The 21,175-nt window shown below is 42.9% G+C and overlaps 1 protein-coding gene across 1 annotated transcript in view; it reads right to left on the bottom strand.

Annotated features, from left to right (window-relative positions):
• The window catches only part of nrxn2b (neurexin 2b), a 660,052-nt gene that overhangs the window by 374,137 nt on the left and 264,740 nt on the right, over nt 1-21,175 (bottom strand). Inside the window, 1 exon segment of the mRNA XM_069715608.1 lies at nt 1,998-2,299. Coding sequence (XP_069571709.1) covers nt 1,998-2,299 — 302 coding nt within the window.

Here is a 21,175-nt window from a genome sequence, read left to right as displayed (position 1 = left end):
CCAGTTAGTCATTTTATTTTCCGTGCTTTTGGCTCCTCGTTCAATTGCATGCCTGCTCCTTTTTGGTTGTATTTGGAACTTGCCATTCTATTTGCTTGGTTGTAGTTGTGTAAAACCCTGATGTTTCCGGTGTTGTGTGTTGGCCTCCCTCTTTCTCTTGTGAACTTGTTGCAGTTTAATTCAATTCAATTATATTTATGTAGCCCCCAAATCACAACATAAATCATCCTGGGGCCCTTTACATAGTAAGATCAAAACCTTACAGTAATAGCAAGTTAAGCCCCAGACTTCAACAAAACCCCTTTAGTAATGTTATCTTTACTGTGTGTTTTCTAGGTGACTAGTAGATGTGGTATTGCTAAATATTGACTCTTTTTCCAGAGCAGAATACAGGAGTCTTCTAGATGAATAGAAATACAGATAGTCAGAAAGGAAGGTGGGCACATCATAATAGGGTCTCACTTTAAGTTCGGTGTGTGTGTGCATGGCTGTGTTTCACATTTGCCTAATGATCGTTAAGGTGCAGTTGGGGGTAGGTGGATTGGCTAATGCAGCAAATCTTTGAAACCGTGTTGGCTTCCCAAACTCGTTAAGGCAGTCTCACTCTGCTGATCACACATAGCTCGACAGCATTACATATTTGACCCCAACAGTGGATGTGTGTGTCTTTGAGATGGTGTGCCTGAGTTTCTGTATGTGTCTATGAATGTGTGATCATATGCCCCTATCCTGAGGCGAGTCCTTTATTTGCTAATAAAACATCAGCTCCACAAATTTTGGACCATATTCATCGTGTAAGATACCACACCGAGATATATAATATAATTTCTGTACGAGAGAAATTGCAGGGTCTGGTTTGCATGGAAATGTCTCCCTATAATTTAACAGCACTTAGTCCACATTAAGAATCACTTTGCTCTCAGGTTTTTCTTTTTGCAAAGCGAGGAATTTCTTGAGTGTGAAAGTACAGAGGCTTGAGAGTATTGGCTACTTTTTTATCAACTTTCTGGAGACGGTTTTGCAGGCGCATACAAAGAAGCTGATGCACCATCTTTGTGTTAATGCATTCACATTAGGCTCTTTTGCATTCTGGGCAACTTGCAATGCCCATTATTAGTTCTGACAAGCCATTCATTCCAATTACATTTACCAAAAAAATTTAAGGAACTAAGCACAGCATGTGTAAGTGAAATTGATTGCATCTCACTGCTGGTATCTGCACCTGCCAATTGATGACTTAGTGCATCCAGTGGGTCCAGTATTCAGATCGTGCACTCTACTGTATGGGTGGAGACAGAACAAGCTGGGATGCACAGGTCCACCACATTTCACACTCACACTCACATGCATACGCACAGATATCCTGGTTTCTGGTGCTCGTTTGTTTTCCATTAGCTACGATTAAAGGTCTGTAAAGATGTGTTGGGTAATTTGTTCAGAATGGTTTTAAGTGCATTGTCACCTTTGATAAATTAGGTTGCATTCCATTTGTGTAGCTGAGTACATTATGTGCATACATACTGAGCAGGGCACTGGCTTTGCTTGTTCATTAATAAGACTCCAGAACAGCATCCAAGGACAAAACCTACACGTGCACAATTGTCTTTGATTTCACTGTAATGTATGTGAAATATAATCCAACTACAGCTGGGATAATAGTCTCATTTCCATCTGGACTGTGATGCCTTTTAACCTTTGGCTTTGAATGACCTAAATATGAAGGTGAGATGGATCTTTGGTTGAAATTAGTGATGCAAAAAGAGAAACAAAAAAACAAAAAGAAAAGACGGGCCTTCAGCTCAGGTTCAACTGGAAAAAAGACAGTTCTGTTATGATGGGCAGGAAGAACAACAAACAAGAGAAAAGATAACCGAGACAAACACTTGCTGTGTTCTCCATATGTTAAGAGAAAAGAACAAGATGCAAGCAGAGATAAGTGGATACCAGAGAGAGGTATCCTGACTGCAGCGGCCCTGCGTTATGCGGGCAGTGTTTACCTGGCGCAGGTTGCGGGTCACGCGCACGTCATGCCAGGCGTTGTCGTTGAACTTGCCATTGACGGGCTCAACCAGGGCCTCAAAGGCCCCCGAGCCCAGATTGATGACCAGCCAAACAGCGCCGCTCTTCAAGGATAGGTTCACGTAGTCGGCCGACTTGCCGGTGTGCAGCATGAGGCCGTTGCGTTGCAGCGTTCGGAAGGAAAGCGTGATCTCGTCGGTGCTGCTCTGGATGGGTGTCAGGGACAGGTCGTAGCAGAAGAACTCGTTGCCCTTGAAGGTGGCGACAGATTCTTCTTTACCTTGAGAAGAGAAAAAGAGAAAAAAGAAGGCTAAGGAATTTCAGTGTAAAGAAAACAATGTTAGCCCCTCTTCAGAAGACTGATTTCCTATTTTCGTTCATTTGGATTATAGCCCGACTGAGGTCGACTTTACCACAGATATATCTGCATATATGTTGCCTGATATGAACAGTTTTGTTTACAGAACATAATGCAGAAAAAAGATGCCTGGGGTAAAATAGATATATGTATATATATTTTTTTTTTGTATGTGTGAGTGTGTTCTTTTCTCACAGTGAAGTTCACTGATGTCATTAGGACATTAAAGCTCATCATTAAACTGTAAAATAACTTCCCTTTATTACATATTTTTCACAAGTGTTCGATAACCACATTTCATTCGATGTATCGATATCAGAATTGTTTCACTTTCTAACATTGGTATTGGCACGAGCCCCCAGAAATCCATATAGTTGAGCATGACTGTGTGGAATGGTGTTTGTTTTTCGTTTTTTCATCTGCTGAAGGAGAAGGATTACTCTGTGCTCACTTCAAACCTTAATTTAACACTAGCAACACGGGCAAAACAAGCAGCTGGGTTAGAGCGACAATGTTTTTGAATTGAGCCAAAACAGAGAAATATGAATGCAAAGACCAGACAATGTGGATTAAAAGAGCAACTTAAAAAAAAAAGCCAAAAAGAAAGGAAAGAAAAAGGTATTGACAGCTTTGATACAGCCTGCCAGGCTGTCTGTGCAGCACATGGGCTCCTTCCACTGCACTGAGCTTTGTTCACACACTACCAGTCAAAACAGACAGTTTTGTACGATGGACACATGTCAAACAGCAGCCTAACAGCAGCCAGGGAGGACACTGTGTGCATCTGTCAGGAACAAACACCTGCAGCTGTCACAACAGAAAGGAGGCTGCAAGAGCCCTCACAACGGTGACACCTCAATCACAGGAGTCAGAGTGTGGACACTGCAGCCCAGGAGAAGGAGGAATAGTAGGATTCCTCAAATTCTCAAAAAATGTTCCTCTTATTATTTTATCTTACAGTGTGAATATAATATTTACTCTTCCAACTGTTTTATGCGTTATAAAACTATATCAGGGGTCTCCATCCGATAGATCGTGATCTATCAGTAGAACGCAACGCATTTCTGAGTTGATTGTGGAAGGTTCGAAACATTATGTATATATATCTGATAACCCAAAGTCTCTTGGTAAATCTGTTTACTTTTCTATCCAATCAAATGCACAGACATCCCGCCTCCCTGTGACACAAAGCAATTCAGCTTTCAGCCAAACACCTGCCAATATTTCCTTGCTGCTGTCAAGTTTGGTTATACCAAGCACGCAGTAACATCAGGTTGTTAGTGTGTGTTTCTAGTTTTATTGTGTATCAACTTGCTATTGTTCTGATAGAAAAAGCGTATTAAGCAGGTTTGTTGGAGCTCAGCTACATGTTACTTAACATGAGTAGGTCTCGGACACTTTCATTTTGTAAAATTTTGATACGCCTGGGTTATATATTATCTATACATCCTCTTTCCCTAAAATCACATTATGTTTGTTGCAAATATGAACTCATTCCCATGCAGGATCAACTACATTTTTATTTAAACTTAAATATAATAACAACAAAGATCCTCAGACAAACTACAATTCATTTTCATCGTCAGCTGCTTCTTGGGACAAAAAAAGCACACACGCACACAACATCAGCAATAACAGCAAGATATCTCAACTCTCAAATAACTCTTCCTCACTCTGCAGTTATCCAGATCAACTGGTCTCCTGACATGAACTGTGATCTGAAGTGACACTCTACTTCCTGTGTTCATTTGCCCCTCCACACCTCTGTTTCCCAGGGGAGGCAGGACTGAAGAATCAGCCACAGGTAATCAGGTTTAGGGCTCAAATACGGAGGGAGAGAGAGGGCAAACTCAAAGTGCCCAGAGTATCTCCCTCGTACGGGTGGATCATCAAATCTAGTTTATCCTGAAGTTCCATTACAACAAAATCACTTCAAAACCTCGATGCATTTCCCTGAGGAGAGAGGCTGGGCTGGCTAGAAGTGGGGGTGGGAGGTGGGTAGGTGGCCCGTTGGCAGACAGATTGAAAGCCAAATCCTATGAGCGACTGAGTTAACCACAGGAGCAATCTCAGGTGAGAGGAGAACGAGTGCTGGTGGATAATGGTGTGTCGATTTGAAAGTTATGCATTCAGTACTGAGATTTGACCATGACTTTTTCAATATGGGGCCTACATGAGAAAAAGTTTATTTCATTAGGAATAACTGCTGCATGGGAGACACATGGAAAAGTAAAACATTCAGAAAGTAGTACCGTGTTAAGTGACATGCTAACTGCTGTACTTATGAAATATTAAAGAGGGATGATTGTGCTCACGTTGAGACAAACACAGCCACATACTAAGGGTGAATGCACTCAGATTAAAGAAAAAAAATTTTTTTTTTTTTTTTTTTAAGGAGAAGTGAGGGACGAATAGCATCCAGACAGAGACAGCTACTTAAAAGAGCATTTTGGTTGAAATCGAAATTTGGAGCAATCTCAACTAAAGTGTGAATTGTCATAATTTTTTTTTAAAAAAAGCATCAAAGGAGAGAGAGAAAAAGAAGGAGGGGAAAAATTACACACAAAAGCAAATCCCTTAAGAGCAGCATCCTGGCTGTGGCTGTGTTGCTGATGAAGCAAGAACAAACGCGTGGCAAATGGACCACGGCGACCATTTTCAATTATGTACTAAGTTGGACCCCCCCCCTCCCTTCCCATAGTATGGGCTGTTAACGGTAAGCAACAAACAGCTTGTGATTGCCCCCGTGAGCTCAGTGAGATTGAGCCGCATGCAATGGCGAGACGCAAGCAGCAAACCAAAAAAAGAAACGTTCTTTTGTTTATGTCTGTTTAATGAACAGAACGCTGAGAGGGGGAGAAAAAGCTGGGGAGGATCGGAGAGTGACAGCAAAGGATAGGGAGGAGGGTGTTCACCGTGACACCAGTCGGTCTGGTCACGATGCCAACAATGACCCTCAATGAATGGTTTTCAGATTAACAGTCATACGGTTTTTGTTTGTAAATTTAGAGACAGCGGTTTAAGGGAAAAAAAAGTGCTATCTGAAAATGTACAATGATCCATCTCATATTGTGAGTCAGGTTAAGTCATTTCCTGTATCTCCGGCAAGCTCTTGCGCTCGGCAATATTCCCCCACACCGCAGAGCACCAGAGGAGCCCTCCTCCCAGCTCCCAGGAGTGACAAGATCACTTCAGCCAAGACACACAAAAAATAATATAAAAGACTTCGTCTTTCCCTAACTGAGACCACTTCAGCTCCTGCGAATATGTGTATGTGTGTTTTTCATCTTACACCTACTGTACATCTCTATCTCTTCCATTTGGTCCCATGGCAGCGCTCTTTTGATTACATGCGCGTACACACTTGGCGTATACGCTTTTCACTCAGATCAGATCTCATTCCACGAAGCCCAAGAGCAGGCACTCTAGCCAGAGGAAAGATGAGACACACGGGCATGCAGCAGAGACTAAAGTGCTGTCAAGGTCTCAATTAACCTCACAGAAGGCCCTGACTACATTACAGGAATGACTCATTTGAAATGTAACCACCCGTAATGGTGACTTTATTATTAATTAAATGTTGAGTTCCTCCGATATTTGCCTTTACAGAGTTTATTCAACAGATCTTTAAAGCAGTTGTTTTGAGGGGTTAGATGCGATTTGCACGCACCAGGAAGAAGCTATAACCTTCCTGAGTATTCCTTTGTACGTCGCCTGAGAAAGATCATCGGCTGAGTTAAACACATTTTTAGTGACAAGTAGTTTGTGTGCTTTTTGGATTTCAACATGGAGTCTTGAAATGCTTCAGAAATTCTACAGCAATGAAGCATTGAGCCGGGCCAGCTGTTTCGAGTGTCATTTGCATTATAAGAGGACCAGAACGTCACTGTCCAAAGACCCAAGAATGTGCTTCATGTTGAATTTGATGTGCCGTCTTTCCTCAACTTTCAGGTCCATGTCAAAGTCGCAAATGGGCATGTCACAGTGGTCCTTCTCACAAAGGTTATAGGTTCTCCCTGATCTGTGCACATCACTGTGCTGCGCTCCGTTCTGACACAGCAAGAACAGTCTTTGAACTATTTGATCCAAGCTCGTCTTCACCCAGCTTTAGTGGCCTTTAATGAAGCTTGGACTTTCTATGCTTACATGCAGTGGATATGGCGGTTTACTGGCTTAAAAAATAAAAACCTCCAGCTAAAGTACTGCTCTCTAGCTGAACCAAGGAATTAGTACAATATCAGGCAACCTCCTTTTTTTTAAGCACTCCTGATCCACCTTAAAACACATCCTTCAGAATTCACTGTTTTCTCTCCCCTGCCTTTACCTTACTCAAAATGGATTCAGTAACCTTGACCTCCACTGCGACCTCTGTCACAACCACTCCACCAGCAGTAGCTAAGGACTTTTCTGGAGACATTGTGTCAAGCATTTTGTCCTCTGCAATCTGTGGCCTTCATTGTTCTTCAGAGGGTGTTAATTTCTGTGAGCTACACCGTGAGTGTGTGAGGGAGAGGGATGGAATTCCAGCCAGAGGGGAATCAATGCCATTGACTTGGACTATCGCACACTGCAAGCCACACACACAGTGCCGATACAGTCTTGACAATCTTGCAATAGTTTCAATAAGCAATGAGCATCAGCGTATGTTTAAGTATGCGACCAAGCTTGCCTGCACTACCAATGCTAGAATTTATGATCTGTCCAGAGTGTCCACACTCTGGAAAAGCAGAGCATCATAAATGGTGATAAAATGTCACGGCAACACAAATACAATCTATGATTGCCAATGTTGCCCCGGAAGTGCCATTGTAGGCTAATCTTTGGTGGATATCACAGTAATAAAAGCGCAGTGCAGCGTGTGTTATTAAATTGGATTCAGCTCAGACATAGAGAGAGCCGGTTTAATAAGATGAGCTGCATGAATAGCTCCATCCAAACTAGTGTGTTGCATTAGTCAACGTATAATGAACCTTAACATACTGCTTTTTGGCCCATTGGATTACACATTGGAAGTGATTAGGTAGTTTTAGGGGAATTAGTAAAAAAGAGAATGAAATAAGACAAGACAAAGTGTCTGAGAGTGTGTGCGTGCAAAAACATCCAAAATCTAGATGACCCCATGCTGGCAAATCCGCTCATCGCATCGCATTACCTCGCTGTTGTTACACACACACACACACACACACAAACACACACGTATGTGCATATACAGTCACCCTCTATTAGCTTTCGATGAGTGCCATCCACCCCGCAGAGAGAGTATCCGACAGCTTTGGAGAAACGATTCAACAGCAAGATGAGAAAGAGCAGTGGGATATGTAAGGGGCATATGAAAGCTTTGATGCTGCTTCATGAATCAAACAGGCATGCTGGGTCCATAGACAGCGGCTATTCTCTTATGCAAGCAGCAAGGCACAGACATCTGAACTGCAGTGAAAAATGTGTGTTTGCTTATTAAATATTTGGCCAGTTTTAAAGAACTTGCCTGTGCTCAACCGCTTTGTGAAAAATCCCGCCCCACTAGGAAGCAAACAGCTCCATCATGAAGCAAAGATAAAAAATTTAAAAAACGCATGCACAATCTATCCTTCCTCCATCCAGAGCCAATCATGAAGCATGCCGCAAAGAAAAAAGCAACAATTATATATATATATGTATAATAACCTGTGTGCTACAATGATTCTCTGTAACTTTCCAGCAGACCTGAAGCACATTTGTGTGTAAAAAGCTTGCTTAGCTATGTCTAGTGAAGAGGAAAACAGAACATCCTCACGGGAGAAGATTTCCCTGTTCTATGTTTTGACTACATGTTTTCGGTTACAAATGTGTGACTGTATCTGTACGTGGGGTCAGACTCACGTTGCACAGCCTGTGTGCATGAGCCTGTTCTTTCAGCTGAAATATATTGACTCTGTAATTCTTTCATCTGTAATTATTTGATTTGGGATTCTTGATTCCTTAGTATTCTTATTGCATTCATAATTATTATTGATATTCTTATATTATCTCGTCTGATTAAATTTACAAAAGACAGTTCATTGTATCACTGATTATCTGTTCATTTCTCACTGGAAATACATCATTTCCACGACAGAAGCCAATGCTACAAACTGAAACAGAGTAAAAGAGAAAGAAGCGATGCAGATTTTAAAGAGTGGGGAGAGTTCCCGTGTCAGAGGGTAGGATGCTGCGGAAGTGCTGAGGCGGGATGATTGATCGATTGCTCAGATCTTTGCGGCCCCTACCTGTTTTAGGTTTCATTTCTTCATGGATTTTGCCATCTTTGTCCGCCTCACACGTAAATCTAAACTGTCAGCTGTCTTTAACTAAAACATTTATGGTATTCTAAGCTTCTGCATCGGTCACTGCATCGCCTGTCTCTCAAAACCTGCTGTGTACCGACGATGTGTTGTCACTCATGGGACAAGGGTAGGGCTGTCCCAAAAATATCAGAAAGGAATGTATTCGCAGGTAAGTATTGCCACACAATTTTAGAGTTTACATTGGATCTCCATCAACAGGTAAGTGTTCAACAGGGTCATTTTGTTCATTCACAGGTGAGTTTTCATGCGCTCTCCATTCCCCACTCTGACCTGGGATCTCATCCTCAGCACTTTTTTCATCTCCATTTGTCCTGGGCTGAAATACTTCAGCGGCAGGGTTTAGAGTTGATATATCAGGAATCATCGGGACTTTGTTTGATTCTGGGGTAGGTTCAACTGCAGTTCTTAGAATTTCATGCACAATGGTGATGGCTGGGTAAGTGACGTCCTCTTGAACTGGGATGGGGTAGTAGTACTCCCTTTCTTCATGACTTTCATACTGGTGTTCCACTTCTTCCATTTCAGGCACAGGACTTTCCTGCGGTGCTCTGACTGCTAATTGTCTCTTGGGTCCCAGATCTACTTTGTCTTGTTGCGATGATGCTAAAAATCCACATGGTAAGAGTCGATCGCGGTGTACCGTTCTCTCTGGGCTGTCAGAAGTGAGTGGAGCCACGACATACACAGGAGAATCCCCAATGTGCTTGACCACTTTGTGCACAGCTCGGCTCCATCTGTCGGCTATCTTATGCTTTCCTCGTATCCCAACATTCTTGACAAGAACATGATCTCCTACATCCAAAACGGATTCTCTCACTTTCAAATCATATCGCTGCTTGTTGCGATGAGCAGTTTTCTCGCTGTGTTCGACTGCAAGTTTGTAACTCTCCTGTAGGCTTTCTCTGAGTTTTTTCACGTACTCAGTGTGTGTGATTTTCTTCTGCCCTGCCAGAGAAAGTCCAAATGCTACATCAATGGGAAGGTTTGGCTGTCTTCCAAACATCAGCTGATAAGGGGAAAATCGAGTTGTGTCATTCTTGGTACAGTTATAGGCATGGACCAACGGCTGCACAAAATCACGGCACCTGGTCTTGCAGTCTTCTGGGAGCGTCCCAAGCATCTGTAGGAGAGTGCGGTTGAACCGCTCGACTGGGTTTCCACGTGGGTGATAAGGAGTAGTTCTTGTTTTCTTTATCCCCAGCAAATAACATAGGTCCTTAATAACAGCAGACTCAAAATCACGACTTTGGTCGCTGTGCAGGCGTTCAGGTATACCGTAGTGAACAAAGAAACTGTTCCACAATGCCTTGGCTACGGTCTTTGCCTTTTGGTCTGATGTGGGCACTGCCACGGCGTACTTAGTGAAGTGGTCCGTTATCACTAATATATTCTTTGTCCCGCGGTGTCAGGAGTTCAGTTTTGTCCTCCATTTTGCCCCGATCACCTCTCCTCCTGTGTCCCCTGTCTTTGCCTGTGGCCACGCCACTCACCTCCCGTGGCCACGCCCCTCACCAGTCCCAGCAGATGCAGCCACTCATCCCTGATCACCACCTGCAGGTGTGCTGCATCTCCCTGATCACCTCCCCAGACTATATGTACCCTGCCCCTGCACAATTCTGGTTGTCGGTTCATTCTTGTTAGCCACCCGTCCGTCTTCCGTCTGCTCCCCATCCGTCTTCCGTCTGCTCCCCGTCAGCTCTCTGTCAGTCCTGTTCCTGTTCCCGTTCCTCCGGCCTCTGTGTTTCCTGCGGAAATCCCGGTCAAAATCACCAGTCGGTGGAGTTGCCCTCCCGGCTTGGAGGATTGTTGACGCCGTCCCTTCCGCTGGTCTGCCGGCTGCCCTGTTACCCGTGTCCCCCTGGAGCTGTCGGTTGAGTTGCCCTCCCGACTGGACGTAAAGTGGACACGCTCGGTGCCACCTTTTGGTTTGTAGTTTTTTGTTTGTTTATTTTTTGGACAATAAAGACAGTATTTTTTGGAACTTATACCTCGAGTCTGTGTGCTTGCATTTGGGTCCTGGAAAAATACTCCACCACATAACACGCGGCCATCAGGTTCCAAGGACAAATAATCCATACAGACGAGCTCCAGCGGTCGACTGGTCTGTATGTTCACAAGACGAGCAGTTTTCTCTGCTTTGGCCTTGCGGAGAATACATCGCTCACATTTCCTGACTTTCTCATCAACATCAGTGCACATTCTCGGCCAATAGAAGCGTGTGCGAACAAGATCCATAGTTCTGTCAAATCCCATGTGACCCACAAAATCGTGGAGACTTTGAAGAGCAATTTCTCTGTATTTCTTGGGAAGCACGAGCTGGAAGGAAGCCTCACTTTGGTGAACCCGCTTCCTATACAGGACTCCATCATTTAGAACGAGCTGGTCTTGTACTCTGAGAATCAGCTGCACTTCCCTCTCCTCGTTCTGCCTAACACGGTAAGACAGACGTCTCCTGACATTTACAATGTCTATGACTCTGCTGATCGCTGAATCATTTCTCTGTTCTACAGCCCATTCCTGCAGTGACATCCTGGGAAGAGTGCTTGCTCCAGGGGGCAGGTCAGCTTGAAGGAACTCTGCAGGGATCGCATTCACATCCATGGCAAGACTCTCAACTGCAACTGGCACAAGGATGTTTTCTCCTTCCGTTTCAGGAGTTTTGTCAAAGTGGTGTCTCTGACATATGGCTTTGACAGCTTCCTCAGGGAAAGTTGTCCTTCTTTCCTTTCCTGGGTCACCCTCTGTCACAAACTTAGAAATGAACTGCCTCACTCTTTCATCCTCAGCAGCTGCACTATGATCCACCTCGGGTGATTCGTGTGGGCGTCTGGATAGCCCATCCGCATCTTGATTCCTTTTCCCGGCTCTGTACTGAATGCTGAAGTTGAAATTGGATAGTGCAGCAAGCCACCGGTGTCCTGCAGCATCAAGCTTGGCAGATGTCAGCACATAAGTCAATGGGTTATTGTCTGTCATGACGGTGAACTCAACTCCATAGAGGTAATCAAAGAACTTCTCAGAGACGGCCCACTTGAGAGCGAGAAACTCGAGCTTATGGGTGGGATATCTTCGTTCACAGTTTGACAATCCTCTACTGGCATAAGCGATTACCTTAATTTGACCATCTTGCTCTTGATACAGAGCTGCACCAAGTCCAAGTAAACTGGCATCAGTGTGTAAGATGTATGGTTTCTTGGGATTTGCGAAACCTAACACAGGTGCAGTTGTCAGCTTTTCAATGAGCATTTTGAATGCCTCTTCACATGACAGTGTCCACCTTCCGCCAAATGGCTGTTTCAGGGCAGTGCTGGAAACAGACTTTTGGTTTTTGGACTTCTTCTTTGTAGGTATGTAACCTGCAGTCAGATCGTTTAGAGGCTTGGAGATTTTAGAATAGTCCTTCACAAACCTTCTGTAGTACCCAGTGAACCCTAAGAATGACTTCAGCTCGCTGATGTTGGTTGGTCTAGGCCAAGTGGTCAATGCAGCTATCTTTTCAGGGTCAGTTTTTACACCATCCTCTGAGACAATATGTCCCAGGTATCTTACTGACTTTTTAAAAAAAATGGCACTTTTCAGGTGACAACTTCAGACCAAATTCCTTAAGCCTGTTCAAAACTCGCATGAGCCGCTCCTCATGTTCCTCAAGGGTGTCAGAGAACACAGTAAGGTCATCAAGGAAAACAACGACTTCTGTTAGATTCAGTGAGCCCATACATTTCTCCATGACCCTCTGAAAAGTGCTTGGTGCATTGGTCACTCCTTGTGGCATTCTGTTGAATTCCCAAAATCCCATGGGCATAACAAAGGCTGTCTTGTGTTTATCCTCTTCTTGTACCTCGACCTGATAGTAACCTGATTTCAAGTCCATGACTGAAAACCACTTGGATCCAGTCAGAACTGCAAAAGTCTCCTCGATGTTTGGCAAAGCATAAGCATCCTTGATAGTCTGGATATTTAACTTCCTGTAGTCCACACACAGGCGGATCTGACCATTTTTCTTTCTTACCACGACTATCGGTGAAGCGAATGGACTCTCCGACTCTCTGATGATGCTTGCATCATACAGTTCTTTAAGGTGCAGACGCACAGCTTCATAGTCCGAAGGGTGGATGGGCCTCGCCCTCTGCTTGAAGGGAGTTGGATCGGACAAGCGTATCTTATGCTTGACAGCAGTTGTATGTCCGTGATCAAGATCTCCCATAGCGAAGACTTCGGGGAGGGAATTCAGCTTTCTGGTGATTCTGTCTTTCCATCGCTCTGATAAAGCGGAATCCGAGAAATCAAAATTAATGGGGCCTGCGGAACTCACTTGAGATACACCATAACATTCAGCTTTGGTGCTTGGCTGTTGTGAAGCCTTTCGTTCCATTTGAGGCTCACCCATTGGGGGGACTGATGGGGAGATGAAAAAGGGGACTGAGAGCTCTGCTAGGGCAAGATGGGCTGGCAACTTGATGTCATGTGTGGTCTCATTTTTAAGCAGTATGGGGACTTTGAATGAAGTCTGACGTGGGCTTGACATAATGTAGCTGCAAAAGGCCAAACCATTTGGTAGATTAGAGGAGGTGGGAGGCTCCACCATGAGGGGAGCTCCAGGAGCAGTTGGAACATTTCTCGTGTATCCTGTCACTGCCATTCTCTGACCAGCTGGTATGACTTTGCTCCTCTTGCATTGTAGTTTGACTCTCCCAACTTTACCATTGTCCCGTGTCTTGTCTTTGTAAATGCTATGCAAGTGTCTTATGAGGGAAGCATAAGCACAATTCTCTGGGATTTGTGGCTCACCTTCAAAACCTTCATACAGGGTGTCAAGGGCATTTGTACCAATTAGAACAGGAACTTCTGCATTAGCTCTGTGATCAGGAACGATGAGTGCTAAGGTGCCAACCTTTACTGGCTGTCCTGTAAAACTCTGGGGGAAGAGTATGTCAACTTCAATATAGCCAAGGTATGGAACAATTTGGCCAGCAGCTCCCTCCACTTCCAATAAGTTACCCAGAGGGAGAATCGGATGGGAAGATAAGTGGCTATCATGAAAGGATTTTGAGAATGTTGTGACCTGCGAACCAGTGTCAATGAGGCAACTGCACTGAATATTTTCAATCGTAACATCAGCTACAGATTTAGAGCCTACTAAACCACCTGGAAGCTGATTTCTAGAGGAATCACTCTGTTGACATTTGACTCCTCTGTGTTTCTCCTTACTCATGGGACCATCATCTAAAATCGTGGTTCCAGCATGTCCCGCTGCTGGAACCCGGTCCAGTTTAAAGGTAGACCCTGCTTGGCCTTCCATTCTTCCTGTTTGGCTTTAAGCTCTCTGTACTTTTGGTGACAGCTGCTTTGTTAATGGGGTTTTCACATGTTTTTGCTATGTGCCCGTCTTCACCACACCTGAAACAAAACCAAGCTTTTGGTTGTGATTTAGGGATGGACTGAGGTGTCACCTGATGGACTTGAACCTCGGCTCTGGCTGTGGGTGAATCGTTGTTCGTTTCAGCTGCCTTATTATGATGCTTCATTTTCTTTTCAGACTTTTTTGTGTTGAGCTGCATCTGTAGCTCAGACACCTGTTTCCTCAGATTCTCAGTCTCAGAAATGTATGCCTGCAATACACTTGCATGGGGATCACTATATGGAGAGATGTCAGACATAGAGTGCACACTTGCCATAACCTTGGCTTTGGAGGTTCCAAAATGGCGGTGCATTCTATCCAGTTTGGTGGCTCTTCTATCCTCTTCTGTTCTGAGCTGCAGTAACAGCTCTGCAAAGTCAGGTGGTTTGTCAGTTTTGAGTTCTAGTTGTAGGACAAGGGTGTGATCCCAGCAGCCACGTCTGAACTGTTTTAGTAGGTGACGGTTTGCGTCAGACCTCTTTACTCCATTTCTCTTTACAGCAGTGCTTAGTAACACCTGCAGCCTCTGTAGGTACTCAGATGCTTTCTCACCTGGGTTCTGATTGGTGTTCAGAAACTTAGCAAATATTTACTCACCGTCCTCCACCAGGCCATAAGCAGAATCCAACAACTTAAAATAATCTCTGGGATGGGCTGAGAAACCAAGCTGCTTCACAACATCTGAGGCTGGCGGGAGGAGACTCTCCAGTATTTTCCTTCGTTGCACATTGATTGAGCTGCCATCCTGAAACATCAAATCCACATGAAGGCACCATGTATCAAAATCTGCTTCACCGGCCAGCTTAGGTGTTCGCCCTGAGAATGAGCGCAGCCATTTTGACTGGTTCTGAGGTGTGGAGGTTTCAGTTTTAATAACATGTTCCACCACAATGCGTTGCACTTCAGGTGGATTTGTCACTTCATTGAGTGTGAAACCTTGAGCTGAAGTTGGTTTCATTTTAGCTGAACCATGTCTTCGGTTCTTGTTGGATTTTCCATCAAACTCAAGCGGAAGGGGCTCTTTCAGATCACATTTCTTACTGGGTTTGCGTATCAAGGGTGTAGTGCTATAGTTAGAGTGGATACTGTTGTCAGAGTCACTATTATCACTTGAATTTGAAGATTCAACATCGGCGTCTGGTTCATAGTTAGGAAGCTGGCTAAGTGCTCTAATACTGTCCACCTGCCATTTCACAGTTGGGTCACTCACGTTCTGTATCTCAAAGGGGAAATCGGTCTCAAGTATAGCTCTGGCAGCTTCCAACTCAAACGCCACAATGGCAGTGTGATCACCCTGCTCTTCTATACTCTGCACCCTCACCACCCTTTCTACAGCACCAAATGTGCCCAGAGAGGCAATGATGTCACTATCTGTATCAGCACTGTTGATACCAGACACACAGACAGACCTTCTGGCATGAATACCATATTTTTGTTCAACATCCATTTTTTTTTTTTCTGGGGCAATTTATGTAACTTAAAATACTAGCATAGGATGTAATTCCACTTCAAAAAATAGAAATTTATCAAAACTTAATCAACACTGAATTATTAATCTATTGACATGAGCCGTGTCTAAAACACTCCTGGCTGGCTCGCCATATGTAGTATCTATGTAACACAGTAGATTTCCTGTGTTTTAGTTTAGGACTGTCTTTAGGTCGCTCTGGGAGTGAATGAAACACGGCAAATGTTTGCAGTTTAAAACAAGGAACTGAACTGCAATTTATTATAGTTATTAACACACAGAAAATCAAGGGAACAACATAAAAGAAAAATAACAAATTCAAATAATAACCCCAATACCGGTATTTCTCTCACAGTCAGTCAGTTTCAGTCTCTTGTCTTTCAGTCTACTACCCGGTAGTGTATGTCTGGAGGCTCTCAGAATAACTCTTATCTGAATCTTTTTGCTTGTCGGTGCTCCGGCAGGAGAATCCAAGAAGACCAAATGCAGCTTCACCCACGGAGAAGATGATCAGGGGTCACAGGGTCACTCAGCTCCAGCTCTGTGGAGGTTTCTGGGGATCGCTGTCTCCATCACAGATCCATACAAAAAAAAAAACAATCTGCATGCAGCAGAATTGAATACGATGTCAGTGCTGTAATTTATAAACTCTATTGTTGGTGTAACAGTAAATGACCAGTAAAATAGTACACACACACACACACATATATATATATATATATATATAATATTCACTATGGTCAATATTAACATATTTCACACACACATGTGCTCATGTCTCAGTGACATCCGTCACTTATACCTAACACGCATTATTTAAACGTCCACCGTTACTAAGCAACACACTCAACACTGTTCTCAATCTGACCGTTAACTTCTGGCGCCAAAACAAGAACATGACGTCATCGTTCCCGCTCGGTTCAACAGGTCCCGACGCATTAACCCCTCAGCGCTTAGCTAGCGCTTAACTAGCCCCGTCGGTCACATGTAGCTCCACAATCACAGATATCAACCCCGTAAAATAATATTCAACAACAATTTAATATTTATCTCCGACTGGTTTTGTTCTCTTCTCTCCTGATAGATATCTTTAGCCCAACTAAACAACTGTCCTCCTTTGTAGCTCTACAGCAACGGCTAACTGTTAGCAACGCATTCGTCACTCACCGGAGATTCTTCTCAGACTTAAAGAAACTTCTTCCTTCGGAGTCGGTCTGGTTAACGATCAAATAAATAAACATTCTCAACAGCAGTGAGGAAAAATCAACCAAATGAGATTCTTCCTGGTGTCGCTCATGACGCTGCTGTTTCATTGAGACATAAAGGGTCGTCTCCTTTTGAGACGGCTTTGATCTCCCGACGTGCACCACAGCGCCCCTCTGGTGAACGTCGGTATTGCATGTTTGAGTTAACCCTTTAGTTGCTGGTAAAACTAATGTGGGTTACATCAGCTAATGATGCAATTATAGAAACAAATTATTGCCTTAGCATTTCATAAGAGCAGCTAAAGCTTTTTCTGTGGAACCAGAGGTTTTTGGAGACAGCCCCTTGTGGTCCTCAGTGGTATTGCACTTTAAGACAAGTACACATTGGCTTCAGTTTTCACAAAGGGAGACTATGTCCTTTTTGTTGTACAGTCTATGCTCATAACCATATGCTAGAAGCTTCGTGAGATATTAGACATGTATGTATACAGTGTAATGTAGCAAAAACAGACATGTTTGCTATTACTGTGATTCTGCAGGAGTCAATACTGCATTTGTTCATTAAACTATGTATGATATAGTATTAAGTATGCAGTACTAGTCAAAATTATGCATTTTAATTTATAACCCACGGAGTAGTCTTCTATTATAAATTAATCCTGTCTCTCATGTCCAGCCTTCACATTGCTTGTGAAGAGTTAGCTGTATTGGCACTTTGTGACTGCGGTGATGGATCTCTCTGGTCTCTTGTTGGGCTGAAATACAGGAGCATTGTTCCCACCACCGGGCCTCTTCACTCTCCTTTCACTGCACAGCTGGTGATTACTGTAAGTATCGATCCGTGGGCTGATTGTAATGAAGGAACTATACTTTGTCATCTTTGCAGCCCATTTGCTGAAGGCCAAAGTTCTTTGCTGCATTGACCGCTCCTTCCCCACTCAAGATGCTTGTTGAGCCACAGTGAATATGCCATCTTGCCATTTGTTCTGTGGGAAGCTGCCAAATAAGCAGGAGTGTCAATATTGAATGAGCTGTGCACAGTGAAGTAGTGAAGTAGTGAATGAGAGCAAAAATACATTTAGGTTCTTTTATTTACCCACTGAGCCTTACAAACAATATTTATACCTAAGTCTGAGTGAGCCAGGGTTTTCAAAGATGCCTCATATTTCTTAGAGGCAGGTGGATACAGAGCTGCAGGACTCTATGTTTTTATCATATTAAGTGGATTGTTGTGTGGTGGAAATTACTCCTGCAGAGTTACAGAGAATATATTTTTCAAATTGAGTATGGGATAAGATAAACTGTAACAAAAACTGTTAAAAAAAAAAACAACAACCAAAAAACCAACCATATATATGTTAAGTAAGTAACTGAATTACAAATGGTTTCATCTTTTTGACATTGTGCATGTATTTGCAATTGTAATCACTCACTTGACTTTTTAAGTCAAATGTATGTCTACAAAGTGTCCACAGAGTTCATTCAGACCCACGAGCCCTTGTTTATAAAGACACTTGATTAGATTCCTTTTTTTCTTTAAATGTACCTGCAGGTCACATTTTAAGAGTGTACGCTTCGTTGTAATTTAATCCCCTATGCCATTACTTTGATTGACAGTGTTTGAAGAGCGCTCGAGGACCGTGCAGGTAGTGAAAAAAAAGTACATTTAATTTTTTTGTAGAGACAAAAAGAGTGGAATCAAGGGTCTGATGTTTAAGGCTACTGGAAGTTGGGTCATGTGATCCGTCCGGATGTGACACTGAGAACAAGGTGTGTTTTGAGTTGCTCTGTGGTTGTACAGTGTGTTAAAGGGCAAAGTGGTGCAGTGGTTTGACCTTTTTGAATTGCTCACTCACTGTCATCCCCAGGAGTTATATTGAGCCTGTCTCTTGTTTCCAACTCTCTTGTTCTTGGGGCTAATTGGATGTAGAACAGAAGAAGACATAATGGGTGTAAAACAGTTGCCTTCAATTGTCTGTCACCTTGGAAATGATTAATTTTGTAACTACGGTATTAGACACCAAGGCAGCAACCTCAAGACTCCACCTCCTTCTCCCCCTCTCTGATTTGCACTCTTTCTTTTTCCTCCTGCTTATTCATTTTTCCTCAGTCATTTCTTTCCACTGTGGATGTCTGGCAGGTGACTATTATCACAGTGGAGGTCTGTTCAAACTCCGAGCCCAAATGGTAAACAAGAAAATGTCACGTAAACTGACACTAACGATAGGCTTGTGCACCTGAAAGGCAGAGCCCTGTGCTAAAACAGGGCTCACTGCAAGACTGGACAAATACATAATAAGCCCTATTAACTGGAGCCAGAATATACCTTTCATTTGCACAATCAGAGTCCCCTCCCCCCACTGACACACATCTTGTCCATTATATCACATTACAGCCATTATTACAAATATGATACTTGTTTCTAGGATACCTACTCCATGCAGTGTTTGCACGAGTAGGAGAGACAGGAGGGTAAACAGATTTGCACACTTTATCCACTTATTTATTACAAGGCTTAGATTTGTTTAGGATGAGAAAAGTAAAGTTTACACTACATATGAATGCAGATCTCAACAGCACAAATCTTTTGCCCACATATGCGAGTGAAATTTAAAGCGTCTTAATGGGAAAAAGTTCATATTTGGGTGCACCAGTGGGAACCAGTCCTGAACTTAAATTAAGAGTAAAGATGATATGTGTAAAATATTCAGGTAGGGACTTCCTACTTCTAGTTGGTGCCGATTGTCTCTGTTGCAGGTTACCATGTCAAACAGCAACTTGACATATGCTCAGTGTTTTTAACACCATCAATGTTTTTTCTTTAAAATAATAATTGTGCCCCATCATAGCCTTAACCCTAACCATATTGCCAAGACAAAGTTGTTGTTTACCACAGGGCTAATGTTCTAACTAATAAATATGACTAATTTCCAACATAATTGTATACTTTCCCCATTTTAGACAGATGAACGGTCATACACTTCTAACTCAGCAACATGAAAGCAGCCATGTGAAATTCATGACTTTTTTGCTCCAGTGAACTTTGGCTTAACGTGGCTCATTAACTCCGTACGCATGCTACATTGAACTGTAGTGCAGAGATGTTACATCAAGCACAAACCAATCTTTACATCAGCACAAAGTCTCTTTGAAAATTAGCAGTCATATGGTCGGCAAGTAAAGCATATAAGTTAGCCTTGAAAAAAAAGAAAGATGTGTTTTTATTAAAATGTAAACTGACTGCCGGAAAAGAAACATACATCAACTTTAATAAATTGCACTCTGGCATGTTTTATCACAAATTAGTGTTGATAAAGCAGAGAGAAAATTAAAAACAATGGTGTATATTTGGAAGGGTGCCTGATGTTTTTTTTGAATGTGGTGTCTTTTAATTGTATGAGAAACCCTGGCAAATTGCCTGAAGAATTATCCTTTGTTAACTGCCTTACTTAATATGTTAATGTCATCACCGGCAGTAGAGTACAGAGAGTGCAGCTGTTTAGAGTGCCCACCATTACATTTAAAACCAGTAGATTCTGCAGTTTGAGTTGGCTGGCAGTTAGTTTACTCAAGTAAGATTTTCAGTACATAGTGTTGTACTCTAACTCAAGTAGCTATTTTGATGACTAGTTTTACAACCCTTTATAAGGTAACCGTACTTTGACTTGAGTACAGCTGTTGCCTGCCAGCCTCCGAGGGAAAGAGATGGAATTCAAAACTTCGTTCAGATCGGAAAAGTCCAAATTGGGGGAAAGAAGTTGTAAAGGCTAAAAATGACAGTTTAGGGGAGTTTAAAAAATGTCCCCTCGGGGATTAATAAAGTAAATACCTACCTACCTACCTACACACTCACACTCACGCACACGCACACGCACACACACACACACACACACACACACACACACACACACACACACACACACATACACACACACAAACAACCTGCATATTGGGTCAAATTTGAGTAAATGCCAATGTTGAGAGAAGCATTAAGTGATCCAATGTGTTGAACCACTAATAAGGCTTTCAGTCAGCTGGGAAACAATTTTAATGAGCAAAACTTGTAGCTGAAGGCGCTTGACCTCTTGATCTGTGAATCGAAAAACTGTGTAAGTGCCCACGAAGGAGCTGGAGGACACGGCTTTTTTGCAGATGAGCAGAGACTCTGGTACAAGACTAGGAAAGAAGGATTTGCTATTACTAAAAATAAGGGTGACGTGTCAAAACTGCATTGCAATGGATACTGCCAATATTTGGTAAGCTTTCTGATCATTCCCCCCCCCCCCCCAACAACTTGCACCCCTTTGTTGCTGCAATGGATTCCTAATAAAACCCAAAAGTTAAACACTAGTATTACTATTAAACACCAAAATTAGTCAGTAAATGTCGGTGGAAATAAAATAT

This window comes from Brachyistius frenatus, unplaced genomic scaffold, assembly GCF_029030835.1.
Source record: "Brachyistius frenatus isolate BFR_SWC_R1_liver_20210118 unplaced genomic scaffold, ASM2903083v1 Contig_145, whole genome shotgun sequence".
NCBI classification, from domain to species: Eukaryota; Metazoa; Chordata; class Actinopteri; family Embiotocidae; genus Brachyistius; species Brachyistius frenatus.
Note: the sequence above shows the minus strand (reverse complement) of the source record. Positions and strands in the feature narration are given on the sequence as shown.